We start from the raw sequence: 19,542 nt of genomic DNA on the forward strand, positions 1-19,542 counted from the left end.
CCAATCGCCTCCAAAAAAAAAAAGGCAAGGCAATTTTTAAAATTTCTGTACTTAATCCTTGCTGGAATCCGGTTATTAACAAAGTCTCTCATGGAGGGAAAAGCAGGTTTATAACCAGCCCTTCTTATTTTCCTCTAATAACCTCACAATTCAAATGCTCAAAGTATAAAATAATAACAGATGGACATAGAACTGCTACTAAATACTAATATCACCTTGGTATTTTCACATAGTCACACTGGAATTGTCAACCACCTAGACTGCCTCTAAAGATTGCCTTCTTTCTCTATCACTGCTGAGAGCCATAAGCTGTTTCAGGTTACTACTTTTCAGTCATGTTGTTAGAAATGTGATGATGAATTTCTTGTTGTGTATGCATTCATAGGTCTACATCTACTTCTTTTCTTCCTGCCATGCATTTGCAAAATGGACAATCCAAATATTCCATACTCAGTTACCCTAAAGTAGATTTTATCTCCTAAAAACTAAATGAGACAAAACATATTATGATGGGCTGAGTAAAACACACATGGATGTAATTCAGTAAGACTTGAGCTAACATTCTTCCATATGTTAATGTGTCAGCTCTTTGACAATGGGCTTATCTCTCAACATCTTCATGTCCAAGTCAACTCTGGAAGTCGAGAAGTTAGAAAAAAAGGGAATGTGATCTGGAAGGAGTTTCCATACTGCAAGTTCTTTCCACTGATAACACCAATCTAAATCCTTAAGCTCTCCAAAAAAGTTTAAATAAAAATAAGTAAAATTTGCCTACTATAAGAGAAAACCCATTTTGAAGGCAGAGAGCATCTACAAGGCAGTTCACTAACGAAACCTTCTTTGATGGATATCTAAAATTTTACCAGATTTGCTGTATAGGAGATAATGTTTCCAGATTGCTTGTTCTATTTAACCTGAAAGAATTTGAGAATAGCCAGGACAAGAATCTGTTCAGTGATACAGAATGCAGTCTTACCCATTACACAGTCTGGGTGAGATGGGTCTTTATCAGTCTTGAAGAAAAAACTTTTTCTGGGATGCATCTTAGGGTTTTGTTTATTATATCATGAGTTTTAGATTTTTTCCCTTTCTTTTTAAGGAAAGTATATGTCTGCAAAATGCACTGCCACTTCTGAAAGCATATGTTTACCTTGTGGCCCAGATGAATACTTACATACCTGGAATGAAGAAGATAAGTGTTTGCTGCATAAAGTTTGTGATAGTGGTGAGTCAATCTGCACATCCACTAAAGTAGAATAAACAATCCAAATTCAGCTTTCACCTCCAAAATGATCTTTTTATGATATACTTTATTCCTATCGGAATAGCTTCTTTCACATTTTTGTATATGTATTGCTATTTTTCTTTTTTAGCATTAATAAATTATGACCAGAGGGTGGGTGATCAGAGATCTCATTTAGAATCACCATCAGAAAACTATTGTATTTGTTTCTTATGATGGGAAAATTTAGTCTTGGAAATTTAGCTTATGTTTACTGACAGTGATTATAAAAAAGGGGTTTAAGTCTCCATCTATCTCCCAGTTTTTTAATATAAATATTTTATTTGTTTTCCAATTATATACAATAGTAGTTTCTAGTATTTTTAATGTTTTGAATTTTACAATTTTGCCCCAACCTCCCTTCCCTCCCCCCATCTCCCCAGTGAAGGCATTCTGATAATCTTTCCATTGCTTCCATGCTATACAGTGATCAAAATTGAATATATTGAGAGAAAAATCACATCCTTGAGGGAAAAATAAAATATAAGAGATAGCAAAATTACATAGTACATAAGACAAATTTTTTTTAAAAATTGAAGGTAATAGTCTTCGGTCTTTGTTTAAACTCCACAGTTCTTTCCTTGGATACAGATGGTATTCTCCATCAAAGATACCCTAAAATTGTCTCTGATTATTGAGCTGATGAAATGACCAAGTCCACTAAGGTTGATCATCATGTTGCTATTGCTGTTAGGGTGTACAGTGTTCTTCTGGTTCTTCTCATCTCACTTATCATCAGTTCATGCAAAAACTTTCCAGTCTTCTCTGAATTCCCATCCCTCCTGGTTTCTAATAGAAAAATAGTATTCCATAACATACATATACTACAATTTGTTCAGCCATTCCCCAATTGATGGACATACACTCGATTTCCAATTCTTTGCTACTACAAACCAGAGCTGCTGTGAATATTTTTGTACAAGTGATGTTTTTACCCGTTTTCATCATCTGGTATGCACATTTTTGTTGCCCTTTGGGTGTAGTTCCAAATTTCTCTCCAGAAAGGTTGGATGAGTTCACAGCTCCATCAACAATGTAATAGTGTCCAAGATTTCCTGCATCCCTTCCAACATTGATCATTGTCCTTTCTGGTCATATTGGCCAATCTGAGAGGTTTAAGGTCGTACCTCAGAGATGCTTTAATTTGCATTTCTCTAATAAGTAACGATTTAGAGAAATTTTTCGTGTGACTATGGATAGCTTTGATTTCCTCATCTGTAAATTGCCTTTACATATCCTTTTACTATTTATCAATTGGGGAATGGCTTGGTTTTTTATAAATTTGACTCAGTTCTCTATATATATTTTAGAAATGAGTCCTTTGTCAGAAATACTAGTTGTAAAAATTGTTTCCCAATTTACTACATTTCTTTTGATCTTTTGATCTTTTGTTTGTGCAAAAGCTTTTTAATTTAATGTAATCAAAATTATCTAGTTTGCTTTTAGTGTTCTCCATCTCTTCCTTGGTCATAAACTGCTTCCCTTTCCATAGATCTGACAGGTAAACTATTCTTTAATCTCCTAGTTTGCTTATAATATTGTCTTTTATGTCTAAATCCTGTACCCATTTTGATCTTATCTTAGTATAGGGTGTAAGATGTTGGTCTAATCCAAGTTTCTGCCATACTATCTTCCAATTTTCCCCAAGAGTTTTTATTGAAGAAAGAGTTCTTATTCCAGAAGCTGGACTCTTTGGGTTTATCAAACAACAGATTACTATAATCATTTCCTGCTATCTCTTTTGCACCAAGCTATTCCACTGATCTTAGCCAGTACTAGACAGTTTTGATGACTGATGCTTTTTAATATAATTTTAGATCTGGTATGGCTAAGTTACCTTCTTTTGGACTTTTTTTCATTAAATCCATGGATTTTCTTGACTTTTTGTTTCTCCATATGAATTTAGTCACTTTTTTTTCTAACTCATTAAATTAATTTTTTGGAAGTTTGATTGGTAAGGCACTAAATAAGTAGTTTAAATTAGATAAATATTTCCCAGTTTCTTTTAAAATTTAGAGATTATTAAAAATTATAACATCTAGAACTATATGATTACCTCAATAGATAGAGGAAAAGGCTTTGTCAAAAATTTATGCTAAAATTTATACAAAATAAAATCATAGAGGACTTTAATATCAAAAAGGTGTCTTCCTAAAGGATTTAAAGAGAGTGTATAGATTTCAGCTGAGAAAATATGAACATGGAAACTTTACCTCGTGTGAAAGCACCTGATTTATTTTTTTTATTCCTCACTGTCTAGCAATGACCCTGACTCATTGCCGTCTTCTGGAAAATAAAGATTCATTCAGTTCATCATCAAAATTAATTGAAACAAATCATAATCATAGCTAGCATTTGTATAGTGTTTTATAGCTTGGAAGCTTACAAATATCAAGACATTTCTCCACTGGTTCATTTCAACAAACATTTGATGAAAGCTTCTAAAAGGCAGGAAATATTTTATTTGTATTTGTATCCTAAGCCCTTATCAAAGTTCTTGGCACATTGGCACTGATTGAATAAATGCTATGCTCAACCTTGGGAGAAATATAAAATTTATGTTACTCACATCCCCTTCTCTCATGGAATAATAGTCTAGAAGGGTCTTGTGACATAAGTACAGATACACAATAATACTGTGTATAATTATGTAAATATATATGTAAGACACATGATATGTGCATTAGAGAAAAGCAAAACAAAATTCTATGTAAGATTCTATAAGATCAAGGCAATTATCAGAGAAGATCAGGGAAAGGTTTGGGGGAAGATGATTTTGTCTTGGATTTTAAAAGATAGGCAAGAACTCAGCAGGCACAAAGGAAGAAGGACATTCTAAATATTGGGTCCAGAGTGAGCACAGTGAAAAAGATGGGAAATAACAACAGCATATATGAGGGATAGACAGCACTCTAGTTTGGGAGAAGAGTGATATAAGATTAGACTGGATAGGTAGGGTGGTGCCAGTTTATAGAGGGAAAAGAGTTTGAATTGTACTTAGTAAGAAATGGAACCACTGAACATTTGGAATAGAGAGTAATATAACCAGAGCTATACAAAAGGAAATCTATTTTGACAATGGTAAGAGAATTAACTGGAGAGTAGAAATGGGAAGATTTGTTAGTATGCTATTGTTGTAAATCAACCAGATAATAATCAGGGCTTAAAGAGGGAGATGAGATGATAGCACTGACACAGTTTACTATTTCCAGAGATGGAAAGGTATAGGTGTGAACAGAATTGGAATTAACAGTGTTTGATAAGTCAGAGATAATACCAGTATTTTGAGCACGGTAATACAACAAATCAAAATATTGGAGTCAGAAGGATAAGGAAGAAAGGTGTTTATTAAGAACTTTTTCTATACCAGGCACTATATGAAGCTCTTACCAATAGTATCTCATTTGATAGCCACAACAACCCAGAGAAGTAGATACTATAATGTTTCCCGTTTTACAGATGAAGAAACTGAGGGAAATAGAGGTTAAATGACTGAGTTACTAAACTATTAAATATCTGAGATTGGATTTGAACTTCCTGACTATAGATCCAATACCTTATTGACTATTCCTCTGAGAGACAAATTTAGGAAGGAATATAAGCTCACTTTTTTAACAAGTCAAATGAGATATTTTTAATAGTTTTTTTTTTTTGCAAGGTAAATGGGGTTAAGTGGCTTGCCCAAGGCCACACAGCTAGGTAATTATTAAGTGTCTGAGACCGGATTTGAACCCAGGTACTCCTGACTCCAGGGCCAGTGCTTTATCCACTAAGCCACCTAGCCGCCCCCAAATGAGATATTTTTAACAAGACTGGTGAGATATTCAAGATGAGAAGTCCTTTAGGGTACTTGGAGATACAGATCTGAACTGGACAGGTTAAGATAATGATATATTTGGAGAGAATTAAATGAGACAGTGTTAACAGTCAGGAATTGAAGAGAACTGTGTAGTGATAGAAGCCTTTATATGAGAAGTGATGCTGATGTTATTAACCTGTAAGTCTAGATGAGTCATGTAACATGACCAACAAAAATACTGATAAAAATTTAGACTGCATTAACAGAAACATAATCTCCAGGGATGAGTAAGCAAACAAAAATGTCCTCAGACCTCTGCTCTCTGCTCTGGGAAGACCATAGTGGGAGTCTGTATTTGATTCTCGATCACTACTCTAGAAAGAACATTGATTTCCTGGGGAGCATTCTGCAAAAGGCCACCAAGATGAAGCAGAGTTATATAATAAAATCTTAGGAGAATTCTTTGAAGGAAATAGGATCTTTAGCCTGGAGAAGGGAAATCTAAGGATAGATATGATAGTTTCCTTCAAGTATTTGAAGGCCCCTATGTAGAAGGATATGGATTATTCTTCTTGATGCAACAAAAAAGAGCTAAAAGCACTGGGAAAAAGTTTCAGGGTAGCAAATTTAAGTTTTTGATGTAAGAAAAAGAAATCTTAATAATTAGAAGAAGTGATCAGGCAAAAATTAAATGGCCATTTGCTCAGTGTGTTCTTGTTCAAGTATGGGTTGGACCAAATCATAGATCATACTTTTTTTTTAATTGAGAGAGTTATAGGTCATTTATTCCAACCTCCTCATTTTACAGATGAAATAAAGTGACTAGGTCTACTATTAATTTATGTTATACAACCTCAATTGGGACTTCACTGTTGGGTAATTTTACTATACCTTCTTTATCAACTCACTCTCCCACACTTTCCAGAGGTTCTTCCAAACCTTTTTAATCCCTCCTCAAATCTCACCTGACTCTTCCTCTCTCCACCCACTAAACTGATTCTTGCTTCATATTTCGCAGAAATAATTGAGACCATCAACCATGAACTCCCTCTTCTCCCATCTAATTTCCTACTGCCTATAAACATGCCCAAAGTTCCTCAATTCTGAAAAAAAAATCCTCACTTTATCCTTCCTATTTCTCTATGGTACTTAAGTACCTCCACTTTCTCCCCTCTCATTTTCCTCTTAACCCCTTAGTATTACACCAAAATTTCTTATCATTCCTTCACAGTTACTAGTGATCTCTTAGTTGCCAAATCCAGTGGTCTTTCCTCAAATGTCATTCTATTTGATCTCTCTGTAGCCTCTGACACTGTCACCTGCTTCTTCTTGATACTTCTTTGCAGGTTTTTTAGGGTATCGCTCTTTCCTGACTTTCTTTCTCTCATCTGATCACTCTTTTGTCTCCACTGAATCCTCCTTCAGATGACACTCTTTATAGGTGTTCTTAGGGTTCTGTCCTAGGTCTTTTGTTTCTCTCCCTTTTATACTATTTCATTAAGTGATTTTATCAGATCCCTTAAATTTAATTAACTTCTATGTTGATGATTTTCAAAATTTACCTTTCCTGTCCAATCTCTCTGCTTATCTCTAATTTCACATCTTAAACTGGATGTCCATTAGACATTTTAAAGTCAATATGTCCAAAACAGAACTCATTATCTTTCCCCACTAACCCTTCCCCTTCCCTTTTCCCTTATTTATTAACTATAGAGGGCTACACTATCCTCCCAATCTCTCAGACTCATAGTGCAGGAGTCATTTTGAACTCCTCACTACCTTTCACTCCCCATGTTCAGTCTATTTTCAAGACCTGACCATCCAACCCTTTCAGCATCACTCAAACATACCCCCTTCTCTCCTCTGACATTGCCAGCACCCATCGTTCCTGAACTATTGAAATAGTTGCTGGTGGGTCTTCCTGCCTCAAGTCTTTCCCCACTCAAGCACATCCTCCATTCAACCACTAAAGTGATTTTCCTAAAACAAAAGTCCATCATGTCACCCACTTGCTCCCTGCCTCCACCAAAATTAACTCCAGTGGATTCCTTATTGCCTCCTGGAAAAAATACAAAACATAATGTTGGCATTCAAAGTCCTTCATAACATAGCTCCCTCCTCCCTTCCATACTCCTTATTACCCAGCATATACTCTTCCATCCAGTGACAGTGGCTTTTCTGTGAACATCTCTCTGATTTGGGGCATTTTCTCTGGCTGTCCCTTCTCCACTGTGACTATTGACCTACCTTTTAGGGATCCTTTAGATCCCAACTAAAATCCCATTTTCTAGAGGAAGCCATCCCTAATCCCTTTTAATTCCATTGCTTTCTCTTTTTTAATTACCTCCTATTTACCCTGTTTTGTCTATATTTATTTGTATATAGTCTCCCCCATTATTTGACTGAAAATTTCTTGAATAGAAGCACTGTCTTTTATCTGTTTTTGCAATCCTAACCCTTAACATATAGTAGATATAGTGTTTATTGAATAAATGAATGAATGAATGAATGAATGAGTGAATAAATGAATGAATGCCAAGGTCACACAGATATTAGATGACAGAGTGGGGAATGATGCCCTGGTTCTCTGACTTCAAAGCCAGGATTATTTCTTCTGCATCAGACTAGATGACCTGTGAGGTCTGTGTGTAGTGGGTAAGCCAGTGGTGAACATTGTCAGAAATCCTCTACATCCTATCAGAATGTTTATGTAGGACAATCAGGATGAGAGTTGCCAGAGTGCCCCATCATGTGCTGTCAGGACACTTAGCCAGAGGGCTGATGAAGGGGGGGGGGGGGCAAACCAGGGACTTCTATGCTAACAGTTCAAAATTGACCCACTTGGAGATCATTCCTGACAGAGTTATCCCTGTGTTTCTGAGAAGAGGAAGAAAAATAAATTCTATGTCTTAGCTAATTGGTACAGTGGATAGAGTGCTAGAGCCGGAGTCTGGAAGACCTGAGTTCAAATCCAGCTTCAGCCCAATAACCCTGGGCAAGTCATTTAACCTCTGCCTACCTCAGTTTTCTCAACTGTAAAATGGAAATAATAATAGCACATACTTCTCAGAATTGCTGAGGATCAATTTGATAAACATTGAGCATAGCACTTGGAAATTTATAGATGCTTAACATTTATTACCTTCCCTCCTTTTTTTGCTTCCTCTCTTCCTCCTTCTTTCCTTCTCTTCTTTCTTTTTCTTCCCTTCCTTCTTCCTTTACTTTCTTTCCTACTTTCCCTCCTTCTCTCCTCTCTTTCCTCTTCCCTTCCTTTCCTCCTTCCTTTCTTCCTTTAAAAATCTGGTGAAAACTGAGAAGTCAGTTTTAAGACTTCAGGGAAAAATAGGAAAGTGTCATTGAGAATATTATATATGTATGCATGTATACACATACACACAAACACACACACACACACACACACACACACACACACACATATATATATATATATATATATATATACACACATATATACAATATTGTATTACACAGGGGTAACTAGGTGGTGCAGTGGATAGAGCAGCCCAGGAGTCAGGAGGACCTCAGTTCAAATCCAGCCTCAGACATTTAATAATTACCTAGCTGTGTAACCTTGGGCATGTCACTAAATTCCACTGCCTTGCAAAAAAAAAAACCTAAAAAAATATTGTATTACACATATGATATTCCACTAAACTTTTTTTAGGATCTTCTGTATACTTCAAAAAAAGGCTAGCTTACTTCTATTCTTTGTGTCATTCAAAAGCACTCCACCCCCAAGCCTCAAGTGTTTTATCAGTGTTACATCTGGGGAAGAAGTTGGGACCCTTTAAAACATAAGTCACAGATTTTCTTTGATGTCAATAGGTAGCAGCAGAGCTGAACCAGATACTACAATGTGGGAGCAGGGAAAAAATAGGAATTTCCCCACATCTCTAAGGTAGCCCAAGGCCATGAATGCAAGCAGGGATTTCCCCCAACACACCAAACACAACTTCAAGAGCATGACCATGGGGGCAGGCAGCCCTAACTATGACTTGAGGAACTTTAGGGACCAGAGCTTTTTCATCAGGAAGTGTGAGGCAGACTGGCCCTTTCTAGGCAAGATCCCAGTCTGAGAGACAGAGGAGACCTTAGAGGGGAAGGGAAGGAGATTCAATTTATATACTTCCTGACAGTGTCCTGGATACCAGAGTTGAGAGCTTTTATAAATATTATGTTATTTATTTTATCCTCATCACAACCCTGAAATAGTTGTTAACACCCATTTTACTGATAAACAGGGGTGAATGACTTGCTCAGGGTCATACAGCCAGTGGCTAAGGCCAGAGCTTGACTCTTCCTGATTTCAAGCCCAGCATACTGTATCATGGCACTACATAGCTATCTCAAGTGCAACCCTCTTATCTTATAGACAGGTTGTTCTCATTTGTCCTTTGTTTTCAAAGAGGACCAATGACATCATGGATTGATATCCAAATAAACTGTGACCAGTAAGTACATAGGTAAATAGGTAGCATCAGAGCCAAGGTTTGAAGTCAAGTCTTCAGATTCCAAATCAGGTGTTTTTTCCATTCTGTCATACTGCCTTTGGCTTTCTCTCAAGAAATAATATTGCTTGCTTGTCATTTGTTTCCAAATCTAACTCTGCCAAGGCGGGAGTTGTTTTATTTTTGGCTTTCCTCTCTCCATTGCCTTGCACATGGTAAGTGCTTAATCAATATTTATTGAATTGAATTGTTGAATTGTTTTATGTCCTTTACATAAATACCAACAATGTGTACCCATGAAGCTTACTACAGCAAAATTTCATTTATTCAGAATGTAAACATCCCAAAACATCAAATGACCAGGTTTTAAAAAGCATTTTATACTATTATTTGATGAAAAAGATCCAATGTAAAATAGATCTCCTGATTTTAGGCCCCCAAAATGTCATTATGTCAGTAAGCTTTAGCTCCACATGGTTTAAGATCAACAGATCCTAAGTCAAAGAACTAGATTCCTATTTCAGTTCTGCTCCTTATTGCCCTTGGGCAAATCACTTAACATAATTAATCTTTTAAGGCTTTTGTCACTTGAGCCTCAGTTTCCTCATTTGCAAAATGATGAATTAGACCAGATGATCTCCTTCAACCCTCCAACTCTAATTCCTTTAATACTAACATATTTTATATGTACACAACTAGGCAATTATTAGAACATCTCAACCTGAGGCAGTTGCAAGATTCTGAAGGCCCAATGTATTTTTCCCAGGTTTATTTTGAATGTTAAATATATTTATTATTTTCAATCCAAAAAACATATTAAGTGCATACTGCTTGTAAGATACTTAGGATACAGATGCAGATGTGAATACAAAACCAAAACAATCCTTGCCTTCTAAGAGTTTATATTAAAATTTAATCAAATTGTATCAGCCCATTTCCCATTAAATGAAATGTTAGTACAATACCACATTCTCTAACTAGTTTGAACAAGTAAAACTTTAGCAAGGTCTTTGCTACATCTTGGCAATCCTTCTATTCTATTCTGACTGAGTCTATATATATATTATTTCTCTTAGTAACTGATATCAATACCCATATGTCATCCCCCAACCCCATTACATACAGCAGCCACCATACTTAGCCTCCCATGTCACTGATATGTTTGACAAAACCTTGGATCAACTCTTCTCCTTCATTCATCAAAACTTCTCAGCATTCTTTTTCCTTTTCAAAGTCATAGAAAAAGTTATCACTATTTCTTGCTAAAGCTAATCTTGTACCTTTGATTCCATCATCTCCCACCTCTTCCATGACCTTGCTTCTAGAATCATACCTTCTTTTTCATGAATTTTATTTCTGTCTGTCTCTGTCTGTCTCTGTCTGTCTCTGTCTGTCTCTGTCTCTCTTCTCTCTTTCTTTCTCTCTCTCTCTCTCTCTCTCTCTCTCTCTCTCTCTCTCTCTCTCTCTCTTGTTTCTTCCCATGGTTATACAGATGATAACCAAATCTAGTTTTCCAACTTGTCTTGTCTCCCAAAATCATTGCCTATCCCTCCAACTTCTCATGAAAATGTCTCCCTGGGTGTCCCACAAATAATTCAAATAAACATGGCCCAAACCAAGCATCACCTTTCCCTAAACTCTGAGTTCTCCTTTCTTCTTCACTGTTTGTGAATGGTGATATCACTCACCCAATCTCTTTAATGTTCAAAACCTTGAACCCTTTCTTCCCCCTTCCCTATCTTTACAATGAGTTTTCAGGTCTTACAGATACTACTTCTAATATATCATTTCAATTTTTTTGATTTTTTGGTTTTGTTTAACAGATTCTTGTTGTCTCATGAATTCATTAGTTACCAAATGTTCCATTCTTTTTTATAGAGGAGTTTTCTCCATTTTTCTTTTGCAACTCCTTTTCCAATTGGTCAATTCTATTTTTGAAGGAGTTTTCCATTTACCCAATTGAGATTTTAAGAGAATTATTTTCTTTTTGTATTTGCTCAATTGTATTTTCCAAGGATTTGTTTTCTTGTTGTGAGATGTTAATTTTCTCTTGCAAGCTGTTAATTTTTTCTTGAGTTTCTTTTCCCAGTTTTTCCAATTGATTTTTAAACTCATTCCTGATTTCTTCTAGGAAGTCTTTCTGGGCTGGAGATCAATTCATATTCTCCTCAGAAGTTCTAGATCTCTCTGGTTTAAGATCTGCGTGTTCAAAGTAGTTTTCAATAGATCCCTTTTTTTGCTGGCCTTTCTTCATTTTCCCAGGATCTTGTGTTGGGGGAGGGGGTTGGTTCACAGACCTTTGGTGTTGAATATCCTAGAGACTTTGTTCACTGGGTTTAGTAACTCTAAGTGGGCTGGCCAGCAGGGACTGCTGGTTCCTTTCTCTGGAGTGTCTGTGACCTTGATTTGAGACTCTCTCCCTAGGCCTGGAGGGTGAGAATGGCCCTGCTGGATACTTTTATCTTTGAACAATGTGGGCTAGGCCCTGGGGTGAGAATGTTAATCTCCCTATTCAGCTGAGGTAGCCCTACTGCCCACACTTGAGCCTGGGGGTGGGGGGGTGGAGGGACAGTTACTGTGTTTATTCTAGGAAGAGGCTGAAAGTATGGACCTCCCCACTTGAGCCAAGGGGAACTGTGTCCAGTTGTACTCTGTAACATTCTGTGCTGGAACTCCCCCTCCAGCCTTGCTGGAGTTCCCCAGACCACTGCTCCCACAGCCAAAGCCTCTGAGGCTTAGGTTGGTCCTCCTGCTTCACCCTGCCACTCCTATGCTGGCTCTTTGCTCTTTGATCCACTCTTCCCTGAAACAGACCTTGTTGGGAGATGTTCTTCTCCTAGCTTCTTATTCAGTTTTGTCCACTGAATTTCTATTAAGAAGCTTGATTCATATTAGTTCTGAGGGAAAGCCAGGAGACCTGAGCACAATACCTGACTTCTCTCTGTCATCTTGGTTGGAAGTCTACTTCTAATATCTTTTACATTTTCCCCTTCTCTTTATCCTCAATGGAAGTCTGCATTATCACCCATCTAGGTTATCACAACAGTTTCATAACACATCTTTCTTCCTTTCTTCTCTCCATTCTCCTTTTTGTGTTTTACACTACTCTAGGACCAATAATCTTCCTATTATGAGCTCACTTCTCTTCAACATTCTTCAATGAGCCTTTTCCATCTTCCAGGTCAAGTTGAAGCTACTTTTCCTGGCATTATCTATTACCTTACTTTGTTTCTCTAGCTTTATTTCATTTGTTCTCTTTGATGTCCAACTAGACTTACCATTGTACCCTCCCCTGAACACCCCCGTCCTGTGCTTTTACTCATAATATTCTCTTTGGCCTGAATGTCTTCCTTTGTGGACCCCACCACTTCATCATCTGTTAAACTCAAATGTAGTGGGAAAATAAATAAATAACTATAAGAAAATGAAATGAATAAAAAATATGAAATATAACAGAAGTAGTTGTAGTAGGAGAGTGGTTTTAGTAGTCATAGTGGTGGTAATGGTAGTATGGTGGTGATGATGGTGGTGGTGGTGGTAGTGATGGTGGTAGTGGTAGTGGTGGTGGTGGTGATGGTAGTGGTAGGGTAGTGGTAGTAGTAGTAGCAGCAGCAGCAGCAGCAGCAGCAGCAGCAGTAGTGAAGTAGTAATAGTAGTAAAAAACTCAAATTCTTGGGGTGGCTAGGTGGTGCAGTAGATAGAGCACCAGCCCTGGAGTCAGAAGTACCTGAGTTCAAATCCAGCCTCAGACACACCTAGCTGTGTGGCCTTGGGCAAGCCACTTAACCCCATTGCCTTGCAAAAACAACAACAAAAAAACCCCTCCAATTCTTAAAGTTGCAAAAAAACATTTCTGGAGACTTCATTCTAATACGGAAATCATGATTATGTCAAGAGAATTTGAGAGTCTTAAATGCAAATATATTGAATTCTAAAGGATTCAAACATCTTCTCATAGGGACCAGGGCAACCTGCTTTGTTTTTAAGTTGTATTTTAGGGTTTGCAGCTATAGTAAAGATTCAGGAAGAATGACCCTCTCCCCTTCCCAAAAGTTTAAGTGAGATCTGGCTTTTATATCTTTTTTTTTCTCCCTCTCAGGAAAAGGCCTGAAAGTAGTGCATCCTGGCAATCAAACATTCCCACGGCAGTGTGACTGTACCTCTGGGTACCATTGGAGCGATGACTTTGACAGCTGTCTACGCAATGGAAAATGTGGCCCAGGTTTTGAAGCCGAAAATCCTTGTAAGACTTTTATTTTATGGAATTGCATGCTCTTATTTTTATGACAGGAAACAATATCATCATGGATACACTCAAGCCATGGTGGTAATGACAACCAGAAGTGGGTAGTGGGAGTTGGAAACATTCCCTTCCCAAGTGTTTTCCCTGGGGAGATGATAGAAAAAACAGATCTGAACAATGAAAAGATCTCAGCGATTATTCCTCACACTCCAAATCTAGTTAAATGATATTATATTTTAAAATCTAGTTAAATGAGATTAGATTTTAAAATCTAGTTAAAATCCAATTAAACAGATGGTCTGGGAAATCTTTTATTTTCCCTTCAAGACTCAGTTCAAGTCTTTCCTCTTGATTCTCCTACTACTTGGTACTCTCCCTTCTAAATACAAATAGCTCTATATTTACTTGGTATCCATTTAGCATTTGCTTGTATATATACTTATATATATACATATATATATATATATATATATATATATATATACACATGTATAATATCCAAGTTGTAAAAACATAACATTCAAGAGTTTATCAATTTGCACATTATAACACAACATTATTATTATTACTTGAAATTTGAAATAAAACCCATGCTGATAAGGTGACATCTTATACAGTTAAATGCATGTAAAGTTAGACTTCTTGTTACCATAAGTAGCATAATATACTATGCACATTTTTAAAACCTCATATATATAGTATTTCTCTTTTATAACATGGCCATATATGGCTACTGTCTTCCAGATAAATACAGCTTCCAGATAAGAATGGTTATTACACATTTAATTAAAGTTTTATTGTATTTTAAAAATGGAAAAAAAATATCATTTATAACTTGCAGGTTGTACAGAAATTGACTTGCTCTAGTAGATTATAAGCCACTTGGGGGTAAGGATTGTATGTGTTTTGTCTTTTTATTTTCAGTGCCAAGCATATTATCAATATTTAATAAATACTTGCTGATTTACTGAATTGAATAAGCATAAGTCTTTGATGATGTCCCTTTGCTCCACAATTGTTAGAATCTTTCCCTCAGCCCCTCCATCTCTACAGAAGGAGTGAAGCAAACCTTGGCCTGCAAAAAGTAATAAGGGGCTCACAAATGAATATCTTAATTAAGTCTGTGGAAAAGATCTTTCCTCACAACTCCCTGGGTGTTTCCCCTTACTTCTTTAAGTCTGGTTCTACATTAATTCAATTAATTCAAAATTCAGTTACATACCTTTGATATTGAAAGTAACACACTAGGTACCACAGGATGTAAAGAAGAGTAAGATGACTTCTGGTCCTAGGTCCAGCTCTCATTAGTTAGTTATTGAAAATAGCCAAGTAAGCTCTTCTGGACTTTCTGTGACCTGTGTTCCCACAGATGGGAGCATTGTCTTCAAAGTGTGGCAAACAAGTCATTCTCAACTTTGCTGGTCCTTTGCAATTATGTCTACATTCTCCCCAGGAGTTTATTGGGTTGTTTTTTTTTTTCCTCTTTAATTTCACTCTACATTAGTCCATATGCTTACAACCTGTAAAGGCAAGTTGCTTAGGTTCCTTGGGTCTTAGTTTCCTCCTCTGTAAAATAAGAGAATTGGTCTTTGAGTTTATTGCAGTTCTCAGTTTATTAATGGATGAGTCTAGGTATCTTCCCATGTTTCTCTTAATTCTATATATCCATCATTTCTCATGGCATAGTAATAAGTAACTTTTCATTGCACTCAATGTACTGCGATTTATTTAACCATGCCCCAATTGATAGGAATTCCTTTATTTTGCTTCCAATTTCTTGCTCTCACAAAAAAAGTGCTGGCATATGTATTGTGATGCATATGGGAACATTTTTAGCTTTGGCTTTTTAAGCTGTATGCTTGGCAGTGAGGTCTCTTATCTGAAAGATTTTGGCTATTTCTATTTCTGTCACTTGCCTTCCTTACAAGTATCTTTAATTCTAGGTTATCACTGGCACATTTACATCAACCCTTGCCCTTGGATCATCTGCAGTTGTGACTTTTTTTTTTAGGTTTTTTGCAAGGCAATGGAGTTAAGTGGCTTGCCCAAGGCCACACAGCTAGGTAATTATTAAGTGTCTAAGTCTGGATTTGAACTCAGGTACTCCTGACTCCAGGGCCAGTGCTCTATCCATGCCACCTAGCTGCCCCTGCAGTTGTGACTTTTTCAGATGTTTTGGTTCTCAGTGATTTGCAGTCATATAGCACCATTGGAAATCTATTATTTTGGAAGAGATGAGTTTTCTCTCTTGAGGAGCAGGCATAGAAGCATTCTATATTTTTTCAACTGCCATTCAGCCCTCTTTTTGTCCCTGTTCCTATTCTGAATACATTTCAAAGGTATAGGGGCAGCTAGGTGATGTAGTGGATAGAGCACCAGTCCTGGAGTGAAGAGGTCACTTAACCCCATTGCTTTGCAAAAACCCCAAATAAATATGTTGGTAAACTTTAACAACCATTTCCTTTTTTAAAAAGTATGTATCACTTTTAATCTGAACTAGTAACATTTTCTTAATTTGGGAAAAACAACAAAAAAAATATATCCTTGATTTGTAGCTTTGTTGATTTCTGAGTTCTAAATGCTCACATTGAAAGTTTATCAAAATTTAACATTTAATTCTCATGAGCTGGTTTGAACTGGCTCCAGGACACACCTGGTGCAAGTGATTGCCTACCCAAAATATATGTGTTGATGGGCTGATTTAATTAATTGCAACTTCGATCACATAGATCCATCCACTTGCTTTTTTCTGTTTGTATCACTAGGCTAATTTCTTTTGAGTAATCATGATCTCCTTGAGGAAGCCCTGTTACATTCTGTGGTTTAGTGCAATCATTCATAATACCTTCCAAGAACAGGACCATCTGGAGAATCTCTTTGTCTCCAGGAAACCTCTTTTCTTTACAGATCATTCTCCTTTAATGGGGTGAACATATTTGATGATCATGGTTCCAGATTTTAGTTGGTTGGCAGTGAGAAACAGAGCACCGCAGAACTAAATTCTCTCTCTAGGAACTTATTGTGACAGTATCACAATCAGAGAGACTTTTTTGGAGGGGAACCTTTAAATCAGAGATTTTTAACCTTTTTTTATATCACAGACCTTTTTTGGCAGTCTGTGGATCCCTTCTTAGAATAATATTTTTAAATAATTGGAGAATATTCTGAATTTCATTTAGACATTAGTGAAGATAAAGATGTTTTCCCCTTGTGGTTCTGTGGACTTCAGGTTGAGAAGTCTAGCTTTAAAAAGTGCATTTAGTTTTTACTAGGTCAAATACTTTTTTTTGTTTATTTGTCTATTTATAATTAATTTATGTCTATTTATAATTATGTCTATTTATAATTAATAAATGATAAAAAGTGGGAGCTTGAATTCTCTACATTTATTTCAGTCAGTTTTGTTACTGTGAACATTCAGTCTGTTGTAGAAAATAGGCTGTGGAAGCCTGTCTATCTCAATTTCACTGATAGGTACATAGTCCTTTCTCATGAATATTCTATAGAAGTAAGAAAATGGACCCTATGTGGAACAGGTTTATTGCATAGATTTAGAAATGAATGAAAACGTTCTTAGAAGTCATATAGTCCAACCCCTTCATTTTACATATGAGGGAACTGAAGCCCAGAGATGTTTAGCACCTTACCCATGATCAGACAAATGACCTGTGACAATGACAAGATTTACATTTAGATGCTTTGATTTCAAATTCAAGTATTCTTTCTGTGGCACCAGATAGCTGATGATGTTTTTTAGTCACATTTTGAAGTAATTGTACCATCTGTGATATTTTTCTTTCCTATAGGTATCCTTCCCCCTCTGACATATTTTAAAAATTGAACCCTTGGTGCTTTAAAAATTGTATTGCATTATAACAGTTTTCTTGGTCCAGTTCAGTTGTTTTTCCTCAGCTTCATATTATTAGGTATTATTTCCAATTCCTCAAATTAAACTGAGAGTTGAAGTCCAAAACTTTAATTGTCATTGATGCATTATAAGAGATTGCTTTAACCAAGTTCCCATTTCTCAGAGTGAATAGTTTGTTTAAATGGTTTGAGGTGCAGCTTTTGTTATTCCATGTGGTGTCTTCTGCAGAGGCCCTGGGTTCAAATGCTGCCTTGCCTGTGATACTGTATGATCTTAGACAAAATACTTTACCTTCATACATTCATGTATATTACATACCTTCATACATACCTTCATAGGATTTATTTTCTTCATTTGCAAATTAGGACATTTGGAATAAATGACTTAAGAATATCTGTTCTAGAACTATGACTCTATAATTTTAACTTAGTATCTCTTTTGATCTTTGCTCTTAGAAGACTAAGAGTTTGGATCAACAGAAAAACAAGTATCAGGTATGTGGTATAACTGAGCCAAAAAATCAATAGAGCTTAGCATAATTGAATGGAATAATTGAATATAATTAGAATAATTCAATGTAAGGAAAAGCAGGTACCTACTACAATATAGACAGGCAAGACTTGGTTCAGTTCTAGACTTTTAGAATTGAATGTCATCTTATCTACTTCCTACCTAAAACATGAATCCCTCCTATGTCAGCTGATTCTGAAATGACTCCCACATGAGTAAGAACTGCTTTTGATTTTCTGTATCGGTGACCCTGGGATGAATGAAAACCAACTGTAGAACTGAGAATGTAAATCAAGACTCAACCAGGATTAACCATTTCAAGAAGGATTACCCCGGTTCTACTTGATCCAGAGAGCAGAATGAAGACCAGTGGGTAAAAGTTGTAAAAAGGCACTTTTATCTAATATATCAGATTTGCAAAGAGTATTATGTACATTTCTATTTTGATCTCATTTAATATAATGAAAAAACTTCCTATTATACCTTTGAACAGTGGAATAGGCTTCCTTGGGACTGAATGAGTTCCCTTCAATAGAGCTCTTTAAACAGACCTGGACAACCAAGAATTTTTTTGGAGGAGATTTCTGTTCAGAAGTGGGATAGGTTGGAGTATGAGGTCTCATCTTTTTCTGAGATTCTATGATACTGTAATCCTAAGGAAGTTAGTACTGGCTTGTGAATGAAAAACATATTCCTGAACTCTATTTATGCCCACTATTATAGATAGCCCTGGAGTATGTCCTCTGATTTTTAGACATATGGCATATTTAAAGGTTCAGTATACTGTAATTTTAATTGAGACTGTATGCAGAAAAATCATCTGAGACCCAGTTAAAAAAAAAGAGGCAAAAATAAAAGTCCCAGTAATTAATTCTCTATTTTAATGTCTCATTCATGAAACTAGTGACTCTTTTTATGATTTCTTTTCAAGAGTAATTTGTAGCTTTAGCTCCAGATAATTGCCTGTTTGGATCATCATATAATGCCGTTGTAATTATACTAGCCTGTGATTTTTTTCCAGCAAAATTACATAGGGCTCACATGTAACATGTGTTGTTTGCTAAAGCTGGTAATTAACTCACATAATACTAGAAATTTTCATTTTAGCAATCAAACTTTTAAAAAATAGTTTAGAAATATGTATCACTTCCTTTCAGATGAGCCCATGATTTATCCAGGAGAACATAGGAGTTAGAGACAGAAGGACTTCAAAGAGTCCTCATTTTAAAGATAATACCAAGTTATACAGGGTCTAAATGCAATTTTAAACTATTAAAGTTTAATAGTTTTTAAAGCTATTAGAGCCTAAAACTGCACTAAGAATTTTGAGAAATCCCTATAATGCCCTGAGATATGCAAATAACACCTCTA

The 19,542-nt window shown here is 36.2% G+C and overlaps 1 protein-coding gene across 1 annotated transcript in view; it reads left to right on the forward strand.

The window, feature by feature from the left end:
* The window catches only part of TNFRSF11A (TNF receptor superfamily member 11a), a 123,687-nt gene that overhangs the window by 63,882 nt on the left and 40,263 nt on the right, over window positions 1–19,542 (forward strand). The window contains exons 3-4 of the mRNA XM_074208154.1: window positions 1,100–1,225; window positions 13,650–13,793. Coding sequence (XP_074064255.1) covers window positions 1,100–1,225; window positions 13,650–13,793 — 270 coding nt within the window. The remainder of the gene's footprint in view (window positions 1–1,099; window positions 1,226–13,649; window positions 13,794–19,542) is intronic.

This window comes from Macrotis lagotis, chromosome X (assembly GCF_037893015.1).
Source record: "Macrotis lagotis isolate mMagLag1 chromosome X, bilby.v1.9.chrom.fasta, whole genome shotgun sequence".
In the NCBI taxonomy this organism is placed as follows: Eukaryota; Metazoa; Chordata; class Mammalia; order Peramelemorphia; family Peramelidae; genus Macrotis; species Macrotis lagotis.